The sequence below is a fragment of the Centroberyx affinis genome, unplaced genomic scaffold (assembly GCF_046629955.1).
Source record: "Centroberyx affinis isolate AG114_WGS23_722 - 3 ecotype Tasmania unplaced genomic scaffold, CSIRO-AGI_Caff_v1 ptg001792l_1, whole genome shotgun sequence".
Classification (NCBI taxonomy): domain Eukaryota; kingdom Metazoa; phylum Chordata; class Actinopteri; order Beryciformes; family Berycidae; genus Centroberyx; species Centroberyx affinis.
Genome location: NW_027280182.1, coordinates 78,056 through 97,096, shown reverse-complemented (window position 1 = coordinate 97,096; position 19,041 = coordinate 78,056). Strand labels below are relative to the sequence as shown.

General features: G+C 42.5%; 2 protein-coding genes across 2 annotated transcripts; both read left to right on the top strand.

Annotated features, from left to right (window-relative positions):
- The first annotated feature begins 939 nt into the window (after nt 1-939).
- On the top strand, nt 940-8,748 carry ush1gb (Usher syndrome 1Gb (autosomal recessive)). Its single transcript, XM_071529480.1, has 4 exons — nt 940-1,139; nt 5,472-5,928; nt 6,103-6,935; nt 7,967-8,748. The coding sequence occupies exons 1-3, from the start codon at nt 976-978 to the stop codon at nt 6,931-6,933; spliced, it is 1,452 nt and encodes a 483-aa protein (XP_071385581.1). The 5' UTR covers nt 940-975; the 3' UTR covers nt 6,934-6,935; nt 7,967-8,748.
- A 1,174-nt stretch (nt 8,749-9,922) lies between these two features.
- Nucleotides 9,923-17,757, top strand: fads6 (fatty acid desaturase 6). Its single transcript, XM_071529482.1, has 7 exons — nt 9,923-9,988; nt 10,115-10,256; nt 13,728-13,894; nt 14,907-15,087; nt 15,317-15,504; nt 16,670-16,849; nt 17,608-17,757. The coding sequence occupies exons 1-7, from the start codon at nt 9,923-9,925 to the stop codon at nt 17,755-17,757; spliced, it is 1,074 nt and encodes a 357-aa protein (XP_071385583.1).
- The last annotated feature ends 1,284 nt before the right edge of the window (nt 17,758-19,041 follow it).

Sequence of the window (19,041 nt, the reverse complement as noted above, 5' to 3'; positions counted from 1 at the left end):
GGAGTACAGTCTGCACCAGACACCAACGTCACAATATGTGTTCTTATCACTGCAATGCCTCAAGTAGCAGCTCACAGTTCACTCCAAACTGATAACATGCTACTGGAACTATTTCCGTTTAGTTTTGGGATTCAATCTCAGAAATAAATTGTGTTGTGAAGTGTGCAGGAGGTGTCACTCCAGGTTATACATCTGGACCACTTACTGAAGTTGATGAATACATATGGATGATGTGTTCCAGTGTATTGAACCTGCTGTACATTCTTTGATGGGCTGCTGGTTTCTGCTCCATTCTGATCTTGTTCAGCTAAACATGGACCTTTTGTAATAAGTAATACGTTATTTGTTCCCTCTATAGCACTTTTCTAAAACAAAGTTATCAAAGTGTATCACAATCAAGACACACAAAAAGAAACAGAAACAAGGTAGCAAAACAAAGACATAGCCATAAGGGTGGTGGTGGAATATGGATGTACCAGCAAATAAAGTGGAACAATTAGAAAGAGAAACATTATCACATGAAAACATGTCTATAGGAATATGTCTTAAGAAGTGAAAGTGAAATATATGGCTGTCTATTTCTATTGAATTCATTTGTATTCTATTCAACTCAATCTTATTCTATGTCATTCTATTCTGCGATACTGTTCTGTACAGCACTATATTCTATTCTTCTGTACTGTACTCTACTCTCTTATGCTCTATTCTATTCTATTCTATTCTATTCTCAGCGGTTTGGATGTTGGGAAGTGGGCGGGTCCATCGCATCATAGCCCCGCCCCTGCTTGCCAACCGGCACGCCTCGTGTTTGTCCCCTGGCAACCAGGCAAGCCTCTCTGCCTGCCTCCCCAGGCCGTCCGCCCGCCCGGACACGCTGCGCCCCGGACAAACTTGCCTAAATAACAATAGGCAAACCCTCCAGCTCTCCATGGCACAGAACCGAGAGTGAGCCAGGCCCCCGAAGCCGCGGGCGCAATGAACGACCGGTACCACCGGGCGGCCCGGGACGGCTACCTGGACGTGCTGAAGGAGGCCACACGGAAGGAGCTGAACGCACCGGATGAGGATGGGATGACACCGACCTTATGGGCTGCTTACCACGGCAACCTGGAGGCACTCCGGCTCATTGTGGGGAGAGGGTGAGTTCAAACCCCGCTTTCACCTGCAGGCTTCTCTGGAACAACCGCAAACTTGCCTGCAGAAAGAGGCCGAGCGAACTAGCTGACAGTCTCCAGGTGTCGCTAATTACGCAGTCAAGTCTCACCTGTAGCCTACACTGCAAAGCTGATCCATGTCAACAAGTTCAATTCAATGCAGTACTCGGTCTTAAAATCTTATTTTTCTTTAAAAAAAATCTGCCAATGGGGATGAGATAAGCTCACATGTTTCCACTACAAATCAATTTTCAATCATTTTCTTGAACCAGGTGTCATTTTCTTGATATTAGTGGACTGATCTGCTTTATTCTGCGTGGTTTCAAGATACTGACATCATTTGCTTCATTTGAAAATTCCTGAAGCAAGTGAAACTGCATTAGAAATAAGCGGAATTTTCTCACTCCATTGGCAGAATTTTTTTTATTTGATTTAAGAAAAAATAAGATTTTTAATATGAGAATAAGCATCTTAACAGAATATTGACTTGTTAATGTGGATATTGTTTGCAGTGTATCAGTGATGGATAGAGGGAAAGAAGACAACTCTGCTCTGTCTCCCTTCACTTTGCAATCAGTTAATATGACTTTCCCCCCCCCCTAACATGTGGACAAGAAGAAAAGAGTGAAAAGCTCTTTAGAAACCTCAGGTTTTATAATTCAGCTAGAACTAAACATATATTAGTATTGATGTTTATATTGTAACCTTCCCTCGCTGGTCTGTTAACATACTGAAATAACAACATTGTGCTGGTTCCTGCCCCCATCACCCCTCTAATCAGTGCTGCTTGGAGATGGACTAGCCTACTATACATTTTAACAGCCTAATTACAGAGAAAGGTCACTTGCAGCAGGATAGCCTTCCTAATAGTCAAACACTACACACACACACACACACGCACACACACACTGAAAGAGCAGAATAAAGAACAGAGAAACCACGAGTGAGCGCTGATGTATGATAACTTTATATTTAACCTGGCAGGTGTGACACGGACCGATCCATTACATAACAGTAACCCTGCAGGTCATACTCTAAATCTTATTCAGTTACCATACACAGGTCGTTTTTATACAGATCGATTACTGGAAGGGCAGCCCTCCTTTATCGACACTGTAAGCTCACGAGCGATAGCATCTCCTCTCTTTGGCTTCACTCTAAACAAGCCTAAGAGTCTCATGCACATATACTGTATATCCCATAATCAGCGAGGCCTACACTGTATACTATAGAGAGCTTGCGCTAAGTATTTCTAGGGGAAGACAGAGATAATTAAAAGAGGGTTTAGGTGTAAGTCTATATTCCGCAAAAGATAAGTTGCAGCTGCTATATCAGATAAAGTCTTTTGTTGGAGGTTTAGCTGCTAGACAAAGCAGTCTTTGAAACAGTATATAGTATTTACTACCTATTTAAAAGGCTTTGTGTGGCAGCTTAGTATGACCGAGGCAGCCCCCCTTGAGACTGTGAGAAGAGGAGGGTCGTATATATCATGCCTCCAGTGACGGGTTTATAAGGCGTGGAGTAAAGTGAGGGGCAGTTGAGACTGATGCTGGGGAGTAACAGCAGGAAAGGAAAGGTCACTGTGATGGATAGGGCATCTTCTTCCTAAAATGCTCCCTGGAGTGGATATGACTCAAACAAGGATGGCTGCAGCTGGGCTCAAGATCAGTGTTCAGGGCAAAAGGTAAATGGGGAAAAGAAAATAGGGCAATGTTTTGATTGATGTCACAGAGATCATTTTCCTTATTTTTTTTTTGTAGTTGAGTCACTATTCTGATTTGTTATTTATCAGTGATGTACACATGGTAGCCTGGGTGACTGTTGTGACTGACTCAGCACTCCTGGCAGAGCTACAGGTAGTCAAGTTACTGTTTGGGATAATCAGGTGTGATTCCTCCTTCGTATTACTACTGCGATGCATTTCTTGGCTGTTTCTTCGCAACATGATATGCTTAATTGGCCTTTCAGCAGACACCGTCAATGTAGATGCAAAACACGATGCTTTGACCCTATTAGATAAACCACATATTTTTACTGTTATGTAACCAGTAATATCAAATGACAGTATATGTGTGTTGCTTAATGCCAGGGTGTGACATTGCAGGCAGGGAACTGAAATCAGCGTTCGGGCCGATAAAGGTGGTGACCTTACGGTGTGTGTGGTCACAGTGTCTCTGGGTGTCTGCGATAAAAAGACTCTCAGTGTGTGGGATAAATAATGCAAAAGTCACCTCTGTCATGTTTAACCCGCAGCATTTCAATTATTGATAAGCCCTCAGCCAAGGCCTAGCCGTGTGGTTGGGGGAAAGACAGGAAGGGGAGGGACTTGGAGGCGTTAGAAGTGTTGCGTCTGAAAATACACAGTCATTGAACTAACGGTACTGTACACACTGTTGGATAGGGCTGCAACTAACGATTATTTTCATTGTCGATTAATCTGTTGATTATTTTCTCGATTAATCGATTAGTTGTTTGGTCTATAAAATGTGAGAAAATGGTGAAAAATGTCAATCAGTGTTTCCCAAAGCCCAAGATGATGTCCTCAAATGTCTTGTTTTGTCCACAACCCAAAGATATTCAGTTTGCTGTCATAGAGGAGTAAAGAAACCAGAAAATATTCACATTTAAGAAGCTGGAATCAGAGAATTTTGACTTATTTTTCTTAAAAAGCCTTATTTTTCTTACTCAAACCGATTACTCGATTATCAAAATAGTTGGCGATTAATTTAATAGTTGACAACTAATCAATTAATCGATTAATCGTTGCAGCTCTACTGTTGGATGTGCTGAAAAAATTGAACATGCTACATGGCAGTTTCAACATACAACATTGGAACAACAGTTCCAAAAGCCAAAGGCCCATGTGGGTCAGACGTGTTGTTTTCCCGGTGATTGGTTGCACAGCATTATGGGAGTGCTTTATTCTACCGATATCTGGCTAGTATAGTGTTGATGTCTATCCATTCAAATCTGGAAAATGGTATAGGCCTAATACCCTATAATTTTCATTATACTGATGTTGGAGAAAAAATTGCCTATGCTGTTGTGAAAGCAGCATTCTGAAACAGAAACAGCAGGTGCTAGCCTTCATGCATTCATTCATTCATCCATTCAGATAAGGCAGCTAACATTACTGCCAGTTGGAATTGGTGGAAAAAGACGTCAAGTTCACTCCTTGTATTTCGCATCCCCAATTCTGGCTGTGACAAGTGAAGTGAAATCTTGTGTACCTATGTTTTAATATAATACATAAACATACCTTTGTTGATACCTTACCTTACCTAAATGAAGTAATAATGTGCTGTTGATCATGAAAGCATCTCTGGCTGGAAATTGCAGGGTCCCTCTTGCTGTAAACGGAGGAGATGAAATGACATAATTGTAGGTCATATGGATGTGTCGACTTACTTCCTGCGTTTGGTCTAATGTGTAAGGGGATAAGCAAAGGTGAGGTTGAGTTTCTCGGTAAACCTGGGGATTTAGAGCACTGGTCGTTATCAGGTGACAGAATAATAATGTGGCAAAATGCGGAGCCTTTGCTGTGCCGGACCTTGATAAGAAACATTTTGGCTGTTCTCTGCAGCAGAGTAAATTAGGAAGTGAGTTTCCAGGCTAAACCTCTGGAGGAAAGGGGTTATTAGTTGGATACTGCTATCAGTCAGTGTTGAAAGGTTCAAGAAAGTTTCAGGTGTGTGAATCATGGAGATTGCCATGGTTTCATAATAGAGAAGTGACTTGGTCTCATTGAGAGTTACCAGAGAGGATTTATCATAGTTAATGAGTGAGAATGTATGAGTGTGCTCTTACATATTTGCTATAACTGTTAGTTTGGGCATTTTGAGGAGATGGAGGGTACTACTGTGTAGAAGATGTAGGGAAAGTGTAAAAACCTGAAAAAGAGTATCTGCAATGTAATGGAATTCATGAATCAGGGTAAACATAGTATTAATGAAGAATCAAAGATAAGATTTGTGGACGATTCCTTGCATTTATTGCAATGGTTATAAACTGTGCCATGGGCATATGAAGGAAAGTGAGAGAGAATTAAGATGGTGATAGTTAATAATAAAGTATGATAGATTTGTGTGCGGGGATGGGTGACGGGGAGCAAAATAGTTTAGGATTAGTAACAGGATTGATAAATACGATTTGAGTTTTTAAGATGATATTGATATAAGGTGAATTGTGAATCTCAGTTCACTCTAAATCAGTGGGAAGCAGCAGTGCACTTCCATGTGCATGCACACAAACACACACACAGAGTTTCAGTAATACAGAGGTTCAGCATGACTTCTTATCCCCTGCTGTCTCCTCCAGAGGCGACCCGGACAAGTGTGACATCTGGGGGAACACGCCGCTCCACCTGGCGGCTGCCAACGGCCACCACAACTGCCTGTCCTTCCTGGTGGCTTTCGGTGCCAACGTGTGGTGTCTGGACAATGACTACCACACACCGCTGGACATGGCCGCCACCAAGGCCCACATGGACTGCGTTCGCTACCTGGACTCCATCGCCGCCAAGCAGATCACCCTCAACCCCAAGCTGGTCAGCAAACTCAAGGACCGGGCGTTCCGCGCCGCCGAGCGCCGGATGAAAGACTGCGCGAAGCTCCAGAGGAAGCACCACGAGCGCATGGAGAAGAAGTTCATGAAGGAGTCGGTGGCTTTAGACAACTCGGACGCTATGAGCTTCTCCAGCTACACAAGCAGCAGCACGCTGAGCCGCAAGCTGCCCCAGTTCAACACTGTCACCTCCAACATGCCATACTCGCAGGTGGGTGCTCTTTCACGTTGTATGATGTCACTCTACCATCAGTGGAGCCTATAGTCTTAGCATTGTACACATAATATGAATGTAGAAGATACAATTATTTGTGTGATTTTATTCTTTCAGTTGCCTTATTGGTTTTTGTGGCTTTCCTTTACTGAATTCCTGCTTTCTTCTCAGACCACCCTGCATTCCACAGCCAAGGGAAAGGCCAAGATCCAGAAGAAGCTTGAGAAGAAGAAGCAGGTCGATGGCACTTTCAAGATCTACGAGGACGGGAGGAAGAGTGTGCGCTCGCTCACCGGCCTGCAGCTTGGCAATGACGTCATGTTCCTCAAACAGGGCACCTATGCCAACTCCAAGGAGCGGTCGCGTCTCAACATCCGGGACATGTTCCCCCGTGGCAACCACGACGATGACGACGACGCAGACACCATCTCCCGTGCCATCAGCGACCCGGGCCTCCACGAGGCCGCCTATTCCGAGATCAGCGGAGACTCCGGTCGCGACTCCCTGTTCACCCGACCCGGGCTGGGCACCATGGTGTTCAGGAGGAATTATATGAGCGGAGGCCTGTTTGGTATCGGGACGCGGGACGAGGGGAGCGTGGCGGGGAGCGAACCCGTGGGCCGGGCACCTAACGTGCGTCTACGCGGACGCCTGCCCCGGCGCTCGCCCAGCCTGGACGAGGACAGTATTGGCAGCGCCTTGAGTCTCCAGGAAAGAAACCTGCAGGAGTTGCCCTGGGAAGAGGCTGAGGTCGGGCTGGACGAGGACCTGGAGCCAGAGAACAGTCCGTTGGAGACCTTCCTGGCCTCTCAGAGCCTCAGCGAGTTCATGCCCATCTTCAGGAGGGAGAAGATCGACCTAGAGGCTCTGCTGCTTTGCTCGGACCAGGACCTCACCAGCATCCACATCCCTCTGGGCCCCAGGAAGAAGCTGCTGGATGCCTGCAAGAGGCGCCTGGACACCCTAGATGATCCAGAGGGCATTGAAGACACTGAGCTGTGAGGGTCAGTATGGAGTTAGACTTTTTTGTTTTTAAAGGAACTACACAACTGTCCATTCCCACCAGATAAACCTTAGTTGTCACACATAAGCTCCCATATTTGCATGCATCAAGGTAGACTTTGCATGACATTTGGTGGAGACAGTTTTATTTACATAAGTACGTCACAGAATTGTGAGGACATGAATGGAAGTGTGGATATTTGGATAATCCAATGTTGATACTCAACTATCATGTGACAAAAACTAGATGTTCAGCAAAGTGTCACAAAGCATCTCTACAGACTATGTAACCCTAATCTTGACCTTAGCATAACCCTAACCCCAGTCATTTTTAAACCTATAAACCCAACCCTAACTTGACCCTATTTCTAACATTAACTGCAACCCTAAGATTAACCCTAGCCCAGATATTGAATATCAATAGACTTTTGTTCACACAACTGAGTTAGACTCAGTAGACTTTTTAGTGACACATTATAGTCACTTGATAGGAAGTTGAGTATCAACTTCATCATTGGACTATCCAGATAAAGTGTGACTAATCCTAACCCTGTTAATATCAAATGTGTACTTTACTCATTTAGCTCCACAGGACTACAGTGCTAGCTTTTCACCAGGTAAACAGGGCCATCTAGTGGAGACTTACACTGTTGTGGGATGAGGCATTGGTGCTACAGTGCATTATCCTTTGTAGGCCATTGAAGTTTTTTACACTGAATGTACAAAATATTAGTGACGCTTACTCTTTCCATGAAGTACACTGATGAGGTGAATCCAGGTAAAAGCCAATATCACTTATTGATTTCCCTTATTAAATCTATACAAATCACAGAGGAGGAGATGTAGGGAAAGAGAAGCAGATGAGTTCAAGATTTTTGAGCTTTGAGACAACTGAGATGTGGATTGTGCAAAAATGGGCTGCAACTAAAAAATCATGAAGATGTTGCTAATATTTTCTACATGTGTATTATTATATACTATTGTATTGGTGAACCATTATACTTACATCTATTATTTCTTGTTTTATTTACAGGATAGAAATACAGTGAAGCTGTTCTGTAATATTCAAGGACTTGTCAATGTGAGGCACCATGAAGCTGTAGTTTATTTGACTACATGGTCGTACTTTCCACTGGTGATTCATGGAATAATTCCTGGAAGGAAACAAAGGAGATTACAGCCCCTGTTATTTGACTTAAATATTCAATACAATCAGTGGAGGAATTATGGAACGTAGACATCTGGCATAAACTTGGTAATGAAAGTATGGAAGTAATGAACTTTTTGTTGGAAAGCCTTGCCACATATACGCACACATGGACACATTGTGCCTGTCATTCTGTTACTATAACACCTGGTTATCTTTGGATACTGTATTTATTCATGTATTAATTAATGATTTATGCATTAATGAATGAAGCTTATCATCCTGATGTATTGTCAATTATTTATTATGCCTTCATTGTACAGTTTTCTTACTTTAATAATTGCTAAAAGCTAAAACTTAGTTATTTTATCCATGGCACATGCAAGATATGAAGATGACTTGATGTTTATGATGAATGAAAGTAGCCCTTGACCCTATTGCTCTACAGACATTGTTTTAATAGTAAAAGCAATGGGCTGGTAGTGTGACGTCATGTGAGTGTGTGCTAGATAACACTGTTATCTCGGGTTGCTCTGGGTGTATAAGGTTTCCCTAGGTCTGCCTGTGCGCTTGAAAGTATGACTGTGCATGAATGTAAATTTTTATGTTGTTGACAGAAATCCATTTTTGTAACACCAAGTAAATCATTTGCAGATGTACCCACAGACATAAGGATCTTTTCTTAAAATAAAAAAATGAAAGATTATTTTTTGTGTATATATTCTAGCATCACCAGCTGATGTGCTATATATTGCTATGTGCACCCCGTCCCGCTCTGGCCTGTCTGACGAAATGACTGATGCTGAAGACTGATGCCGGTATGAATAGAACAAACAGGCTTGAGGCTGTGGAGGGATGTAAGGGGAGCTGTCAGGCAGCCTGGTGTTCTTATGTTCCCTGCTCGCTAGTATCTGGTCTCCTTTGGAGTCAAAAATGGACTCCCTGTATCTTTTTAAAGAGCACACTGCAGTCAGCATGGCTTCAAGCCCAGAACGGCTGGCCTGTCTCCAAAAAACAAAAAAAAAGAAACACTCGCACACAATCACTCACACCAGATATGTGCACACAACACACCTGCACCCACACATACACACACCACAACTATCTAGGCACATTCTTGCACTCTGCACACCATCACTCTGACCCCTCCCCTAGCAGCAAGAAACAACTAACAGAGTGCTGACCAGCCGCTGCTAATCCCTCTCCCCTCCTTTTCCTCAGCCCTCCTCTCTCCCTCTCCTTTCCCAGGACGTATGCCAAGGTTACAGGGATGGGAGGGGAGGGGAGGAGAGCCGAGACAAAGAGGCAGAGGGGAGGGGGGAGAGCGACATACACAATGTATGAGAAGCTGTGCCGGGGAGAGGGAGGGAGCAATCGAATCCACTCTGGCTGAGCGGCTGCAGTTTTTGTGCCGGTTGCCCGGTGTGTGAGTATTTTACAGGCACCTTCTTGAATCCATCACGGCACAGGGCAGCCTTAAATCTCCTGGGTCCTGTCTTACACAGTGCTGTGGGATTAAGAATCCCTATGCTGGTTACTCGACCAGGGACTGCATCAGGAGCAACCTGACGAGAGAGAGAAAGAGAGACAGAGAGACAGAGAACACTCCTTAAAGAAGATAAGGAGAGAGAAGAGGAGGGACCTCTAGGCTTGTGGAGGAGCAGCAAGGGGGCTGGACTAATCTGACAGGCTTTCTTGCCAATTAGGACTTTCACAATGCTAACATTGACCTGTGGACTTTGTGTTCAGGGTGCAGCATTCAGGCGGCTCTAGCACTGGCTGCTGCATGGTTGTCACTCTGACTTGAGTTTGTTGTCAGCTGTCAACACTACGAGAGCTGACATGCAGAATGTACCGGAAGAATGGAGGGAAAGACAAGATGAGAAAAGAGGCGAGAGGGATGTCAAAGCCTGGGATGGGGAGATGTTATTCCAGAGGAGAGGGGTCTCTGGGGATTCACAGCAAGACATGAGAGAAAGGGGCAATGGAGAGATGAAGGGAGAGCGCAAGGAGAATGGAGAGACGGGCAACAAGGAGGTGGAGGTGACAGACAAAGAGTCACTGATGATGGAGCTGACCAGGCTGGTGCAGAAGACGGTGAAGGAGAGCAGCTGGTGGGAGAGGAGAGGTGTGGACTGCAGCATCCTGGCGGGAGCGTTCCTCTGCCTGCCGCCCGGTAAGACTCTGCACACTTTAGGAACTTCACACAGTTGTGATGATGATGGGGCGGCTTTTTGAAAACTGCTTCAGTGAAACGGTCAAAGCACTGAGCAATGAGGAGGTGACTGGTGGGAATGATTGGCTATTAGAAGAGGGTGGTCCAGAGTCTAACATGTGGACTACTTTTAAATTATGCTTGATGGCTTAAACTTATTTTATGACCTGGTCAAGGTATCGTGATAACAGATAGTTAAGACAGTAATGCCATGTCTGGGACTTTGGAACATGACACCTAGAATATGAATTACAAGTGTTACATTGAATCTTTAATCCAGAATTTATACTGCAGCAAAACCTATAAAGGATAATATTCTCAGTTATGAATGTACTGTATAGCATTTGTCATGTGATAACAAATGTGTCACCCCACTCAATAATCTCAGTCCAATACTGTTGTCATTACTGGTGCACACAATCATGGTTTCCAATGCTTCGCCTTTATCTGGGTCACTGGTGGTCAACTACTGACCTCAATTAAGGCTAGTGCCTAGTGTGACTCATGTCACTTGAGCATTGGCCCTGACAGCTTTTAGCAGCACTGTAAGAAACCTGGCTGAAGCAGCAGCTTGATTTGTAATCTATACTTGTAGAAGTATCTATGCTGCATTATTACTGCATGATTTTCTTGCTGTTGGAGCAGCAGTGCAACAGCAGTGCAGCAGCAGTGCAGCATGCATATGAAAAGTTCCTCTGACTGCATCTGTAATTAAATTAGGTTTACATACAATTAAGTACAGGAGTACATTTTCTCTTACTAAATCAGTACAGTAGAGAGTATGACTATAGCATTTGGGTGTAGAAATGTTCACTTTTTGGGTTAAATTATCACAAACGCTGAATTGAATTCAGCACCAGACTGGGGCAGTGACCAAAGGAGGCCTCTGTCATTGTGTATCACTGACCTTGTGGCTTATCACCTCGAAATAGGTTGCTTTGAAATAGGAGGTGAGTATATTAGCACCATATTTCACTGTGTTAGGAATAGACCATGGCACTTCAACCCCGCTCTCAAACAGCCAGAGTAGCTTCATTAGGTATTTGTGTTGCGTGGTTATTATAGTTATAAAGCCCAATCTGTCAGTAGAGTACAGCACCACCTGTGGTGCCACAGTCATTTCATTACTGACTATGTTTATGTGTATTTAATTGGACTGATGGCATTTTTCATTCTCAAACTGACTGACCGGGTTCCTGATATAAGGACTGACGGGTCGTTTTAAATCAAACTGTTTGTGAAGATTGGACTAAAATGTGGAGTGCAAGACAGAACCAGGGCCGGCTCTAAACTATTGGCGGCCCTAGGCCCCCTTTTGAGATGAATCCTCCCCGCCATCAAGCAATAAAGACTGAGTAAAAAAATAGTGTTTAAAGCACTGTATTTTTGTTAGCTATTATAAGATAGAGCACATGAAAATCAAAATAAAATGTAATAAATACAAAGATGAATGTGTCTCTCTCCTCTTGTGTGGACATGAGCTTAAAATGAGGACCAGTACTGGCACTTTGCTGTCTGGGTCCTCTGCCCTTGTGGCTTGTGGTTCTGCTGCCTCAGTTGTGCCTAAGAGTTTCAACATTGTTCCTATGAAATGTAGCATATGTGTCAACATTAAGATATCAGAAAATAACAAGTGAATAACAAGCAAAAAGTGAAATTCCACTGACTGTACATAATACTACTGTAAATTGGAAATCATTCGACCTACATACCTTCTCTACAACTAGCTTAAATGAACTTGACAAAGTTCTGACAGGATCCAGTAAAATATTAACAGAAAACTAATTTTACAAAAACACAATATACAAGTCAGTTAAACCTGCCATTAAACTTTTAACTACCAAGACCCATTTCAAATTCACATCTATTCCAGCCCAACTTACCTATACAAAATTTAGTGATTGATATGATTACACTGCATAGCAAGGGAATTACAGTATGTCAGCTACCACTTATCTGCAGATGAAGCAACTAAATTAGTGTAAATGCACAATTACTTGAAATGCCACTGCAATGGTTAACTGTGGTGGTTACCTGTGGAGTTAACCCCACCGGTTCCACCGGCGGGACCATCATTACAAACGCATCATTACACCCCCGAGGGGTGTTTTCACTTTGGCGGAGCCATACTGCCTCCACAGAATCATTGCTTTTGATTGGTTTTATGATCACTGGCACATCATTTATCCAATAAGAACTGTTTTTTTTTTTTTTCCGACTGTAGAAAAAAAAAAAAAGATAAAAATAAATCATTTGTGAGGCCCTATAGGCATTTGTGAGGCCCTAAGCATTTGCCTATTCAGCCTATAGGGAGCGCAAGCCCTGGACAGAACTATCAACACATGAATAAGACAGAGATCTACTTTCAACACATCATTTTATGACCAGTCTAAGCTAATTTCTGCATAATGTGGATACCAAAAATAGCTCCCTTTGACACACTAGCCTTGGCCTAGCCTATAACCCAATATAAAACTAGAAGGGCACTCGGAGAGTACAGACCTCCGCCAAGGTTTGTGCTATTATTGCTTGTTTGTGAGTCGGATCTGGATCCTCTCCAAAATGTAATGGGTTCTTCCTTGGCCCATGCTACACCCTTCCACAAAGTTTCATGAAAATCAGGCCAGTAGTATTTCCGTAATCCTGCTAACAGACAAACAAACAGACAAACAAACAAACAAACGGCACCGGAAACATAACCTCCTTGGCGGAGGTACCAAAACATGTCTGGAGACTAGAGACTAAACTAGCAACCCTAAATGAAATGAAACTGAACCAGAAAACTGCAGTTCAACCTGCAGTATTGTTATCATGCGAGGAACCCCCTGTGATAGCACAGTGTAAGACACACAGCCACATATGAGGAGAGATAAAGTTTCCCTCTTTCACCTGATCTTCCACCTGTCAGGGATGAAACTCACACCACTCTCACAATGGGATGGCTGGGTGGGTAGGTAGGAGATAGGATACCGTGTGTTTTTACACTGTGAAAAAGGTCGTCAATGGGGTCAGTGGACACACACACACACACACACACACATACATACACATTCAAGAAAAACAGAACAACATAAGAGGGAAAGGTCTGTAGAGGAGGAGAACATACAGTAACTATAATAATAGACCATGAATGGAGGGAGACGGAAGTGAATGTTCCAGGTATTGTGTTCCAGATAAAACATGCTAAACAAATAATAACAAGAATAAGAAAAATAAGAGCACAAATATTCTTTCTTCTTTTCTTTTCTGTCTCATGATGCAAGGTCAAGGCAGAGATATCTTGTCAAGACTGTCTCTCTCTCTCTTGTCTCTCTCTTTCTCTCAAGGCCAAAAGTGAAAGTGCTTGTTCCGAGATTCTTTTGCTAATATTCACACCTGCTTCTCTCTCTCTTTTCTACCCTCCTCCCCTCATCCCTCTGTCCTGTCCCGCAGCCTTTCTGCTGCTGGGTGCCTGTCAGATACTGTGGTTCTCGGCGGGGATGCTGCTGATGGGCGTGGCCCACGCTGTCATCACCATTAAGGGAACGCACCTCGCCAGCCACGGGGCGCTGAGCGAGTCCCAGGCCTGGGGAGAGTTCTGGGCCGTGTTCTTCATCGAGGTGAGATGTTCAGGAAAAAAATTGCTCTCCATCATTTGGTCATGAAGGGCAAATTGTTATCAAAGCCAAACCTTATTTTTGAGTTTCATAGGTTTTGTTATACCGCTGGCATTTGTTTTCACATGCAACCCATAGCAAATAATAATATAATAATTGCTGGATTAACGTGATAACTTGTAATGTAATAGAAATGACCCTGAAAATGTAATAAAACCTGTTATCAACCTGTTAATGTCATAAATGACATCACATTATTACATTAAATGCCAATAATTGCTTAATAAGGGATATAAGATATCTGATGATGACATAACTAAAATAATAATATTGACTAATAAAGTTGTTTCAAAGTCTATATTATTGCATTACTAGATTAAAAACATCCCATTAAAATATGTTACATACGTACACATATTATGTTACATGTAACATAATAAACAGCCAGAACATAATAAAAGCCAGATAATGTACTAATGTGATCATATCCAGCAATTCATTTACATCCTATTTAGAGCCACATTTTTATTACATTTTGACAAGTTGTTACATTATGGCCAAATATTTTATTATCAGTTGCTTATTATCTCAGATTCTGTGCTTTTCAAGCCTATTTCACAGCCCTAGAAACAGCAGTATTTAAAACGCCATTATGGGTCATTCATGTTTATCATAGCAAATAATGTTGTTAAACTGTTGTTATCTAGAATCTAGATGTGGATGTTTACTGAACTTCGCTCACGACAAAGACAGAACATGATTGTAGCCTTTGCTGCTCTTTGCCCTTGGCCTGTTTAGGCTTGCTTATCAAGGCAAACATAGATAGAACATATTAGACAACGGTGAAGCAGGTCTGTCTATGTCTATTTGCCTGTCTAGGTAATCAGTACCAGCATTGATTCTCCTGCTCGATGATTTTCATGTGGATGTTTTTGTGAGCTGCATCACTGGTGGTTTTGTTGTTTGGATATTCTTATACATACCCATCCATCTGTGTGTCTGTTCATCCTCACAGATATGTGGCTCATTCACAGCGCGAGCGGGAGTGCAGGCCCACATCAAGATGCACCATGCTCATACTAATGTGATCGGGCTGGGTGACTCCAGCACATGGAAGGTCCCCTTCCTGCCCCGCTCTGTCTACCTGTTCATAGCTCCCCTAGCAGTTCCCATCATCACTCCTCTTGTTGCACTAGGTAAGCCGAGCTAAAAGACCCAAAGTGCAAGCCTGACAGAGTTAAATATTCTATTTTGATTTGTATGTTTACTTGAATATTTCAGCATTAAATGTGATCATCCGCAGAAAGCTGAGAAATATTTTTGACTGGGTTTTGAAACTTTTTGAACCTTGTTACTGCATCTCTATCGGTTAGGTGCGAATTTATTCTCATAGCTGTGACAGCTTCTGATTCTCTGGTTTTGCAGGTCAGCTCAAAGAACACTCTTTGGCCCAGGCCATGAGGACCATACTGATGGTAACACTGGGCCTGTATTCTCAGTACTGGCTGCTGATCAACGTCTCCGGGTTCCAGTCGCCTCTCAGCACCTTACTCTGCATGCTTGTGTGTAGGGCGATGTTCTCTCTGCCGTATATCCATGTCAACATCTTTCAGGTGAGCACACTTGCAGACAACACAGATACATCTTCCCCTACAAATTCCCACAGATACACAACGATGCTCATAGCCATGCATTCACATTTCACAGAATTGTTCCAAGACTTGTTCAAAAGTGCGGGGCATGTCAATTCATGTAGAATATTTGGGACAAATTATGAGAGCACCACTTGTTGCGTGGCCTTTTGAGAAAATCCCTGTCAATGCAGCATTGTGTTCGCAAAGATCTCACCAGGAATTCCAGTCAGTGAACTAAAGGGACAAAAAGGAACAATTCATGCATGATTTTCCCAGACGGAGCCTTAGTCCTGGACTTCATTGTGCATTGTTCTGAGCAAAGTGTTTGAAGATGGATTAGAAAACATGGATTCTTGATCTGAAGTAAAGGGGCTTGTGGAGGGGAATGTTTGTTCTCCTATGTGGGGTTTGTCTGTTAAGAACAACCCTATCCTTCCCTGTTTCTTGTTGCTATTGTTGGCCATTGTCTTATCTTTTTTGCCCTGAACTCAGCATTTCCCCTTTATTTATTTTTTTTAGCAGCCGTGGCTAGGCTTAACTTCATTTTTTGGCTTTGTTGGCTTTGGTCTAACGCTGCTTTGGAGACAGTGCCTCTTTAGTGAAAGTTGTAGCACTAAAACCATTCATATTTCCATTGTTTATGGGAAAAACACTGATTCTAAGCATCGACTAATTACAGTATCTGTTGGTGTTTGTATTTGGCTGAAATATAATTGTTTTATTTTTTTTATTTAGCATTTACAGAAGCAATTGTGATGGTTTTGTAGTGTGTTGGCCCATCAATGCTAAACGAATATTGAGTAAATATTGCTTGAAGTATTAAAATCCGCTCTGGTTGATCCTCCCCTGTTTGGGAATTTATTGATTGAGCTGGTTCCTAATGCAAGAGATGACTAAAATTGATTATCTTCTAAAGTTGATTCTCTAAGGTCTAAAGAGTTTAATGAATAAAAAAGGAAGAGAATAAGAATATATAAAATAACAGCAGACAGCAAAGTGCACAGAGAACCATTTATCATATCAAGTTCTCTGTGTCTTATACTGAACTCATATGAGCACATGATAAGATGATCCCAAATACAGACCTTCCAGCAACCATCACATCTATGTTTTGATTAACTGTAAAACTGCATCTGATTCACAGCACATTGGCCTTCCCATGTTCTCCCCCACCCGCCGGCCCAAGAGGATCTACCAGATGACCCACGGAGTCCTGAACCTGCCACGCAATCCCCTGCTAGACTGGACGTTTGGACACTCGCTCATCAACTGCCACGTGGAGCACCATCTCTTCCCCTTCCTGTCTGACAACATGTGCTTAAAGGTAGGAAACACACACATTATTTATTAAAGAAGCCATTTGTAGCACTAAATCATTTTGAGACATTAGTATAATTGCTGTAAATAAATGAGACCATCACCAAGAAGATTGGCCTCTATGCTGAATTCTACATTGTATCACTGGGGCGGAATTTGCTGCCAATGTATTAGATTTATGGCACAAAGGGGCATTGCTTTATGGCACAAAACAGGAAGAGGGCGCTGTTCTGTTCTTCCAGCACAAATGGAGCTGAAGCTTTCTCGCAATGGAAGGAGTGAAAGGTCACTGGAAAAATCACCTTCAGCATGTTTATGGTCTGCAGTAAAGCCGAAGAGAAAACAAACACACCCAGAGCAACCGCCGGGATGGGGAGAGGGACAAGTAGGAACATCCTGCTTGTGACAGGAAGCCACAGGGTTTATAGGAAATGTGGTCTTATTCTGGAGAAACACTATAGCACTAAAAATACCACTGATGTGAGATAGGGGCTATTAATCACCACAACCATGGTCTCATTTGTTAACAGTAATTACACCATTGTATCACAATTAATTTGACAATATGTTGAACTTTAACAAAGCTACATTTAGCACACTGAATGTAAATAATATGGGCTCACATTTTTATCTTTATTGGCTAGTTTCAAGTATATTGATTGTCCCTAGTTTCTAAACAGAAATTTCAGATGTGTCTTGTTCATTTTTATTGGACACGTCTATGAAACTTACTTTGATTCTCACTTTCCTTCCACAACTCACCAGGTGAAACCTATTGTGTCCAAGTACCTGAAGGAAAAGGAGCTTCCATACCAGGAGGACAGCTACCTCTCCCGCCTGCGCCATTTCTTCCTCAAATACCAGGAGCTGATGGTGTTCGCCCCACCGATCACAGAGCTGGTGGGGGTGCAGTGATGGAGGGCAGACGGTGAAAAATTGGTGGAGGAGGAGAAAAACTGTTCTAACTCATGCTGCTATTCACACAAAGACTGTTGCTGCATAAAAGCACAAGCTTCAACTATTAAGTGCGTCTCTGCTGGCATATTACAACAAGCACAATCCATTTTTGCACAACCTATAGCATACAATATATGTTTTGAATCAGTAATGCATTGACGTGGCAAGATGTGATTAAAGATTTAGTTCGCTCTAACATAGTAATATTACACTTGAAGGAGTTAAATTAACACAACGCCCTCATAATTGAATATTATATCAGCTGCGTGAAATTCCTCACATGGATAAATGTCTTATACTTTAAAAAGTCATTTAATTAGTAGCCCAAAGGCAAGAGCTCTACAAAAAGCTGTGACTTGATTGAGTTTAATGAGCGCTGCATTAAAAGTCACTGTGGGAGATTAATCACAGCCCTTGAATTGACCTGTTTTCCTAGTGACAGATGGTGGTGTTGTTTTTGTTGGTGTCAATGCAAGTGTTTATTTTGCTGTGTCCTCAACTCAAAGGCACATCCTTGGTTGCACTGTAATTACAGGATACCGAGGTGTCAAAATGTGTTTTTACAGATAATAAACATTTTTCCAACTGAGAAACTGTATTAATCAAAACAGTTTTATTGCCACATTGTCTTATATTCTTGTATCCAAAATTCTATTCTGCCTATACTCATAAAAAGTTGTTTCTGAGTGACGTGCCTGGTTAAATAAATTACAGTATATATAAAATAAAAAACATTCCACAATTTAATTGAGACCTGGTCACTGGGTGGCAGTATTGTTGCTTTTCACATTCAATCAATGTTTGCATTTGCACTGGACCTCCCACTTGCACTTTGGAACAACAGGAATGCTGAATAAGTTCACACAGGAGAGAGAAAGCAGGTGAATACACAAAGGATTAAAGCCTTGATTTCCGCAGGTCTATCAAGATAGTTCAATCTACTGATAGAGCAGATACCACAGAGCAACAATGAAGCAAATGACTTCATCAGTGGAGTAAAAAAGCCTGTAAATAACCTAGTTACAATGATGATGAAACATTCCAGTTAAGTGCAAACATACAGCATGCAGGGGAATGCAATACTACACTTCCCTGTTTCTGATTTGCAATATGAGCTCCGCCCTGTGGTTTCTTTTTTCCTACAGGGAAGGGGAGGGCAGTGATTGTATGAGGGGGTGTCTGCCTGCCTGCCTGCCTGCCTACTCGCCTGTCTGGTTGCATATATGTGTTGAGGGGGTGGTT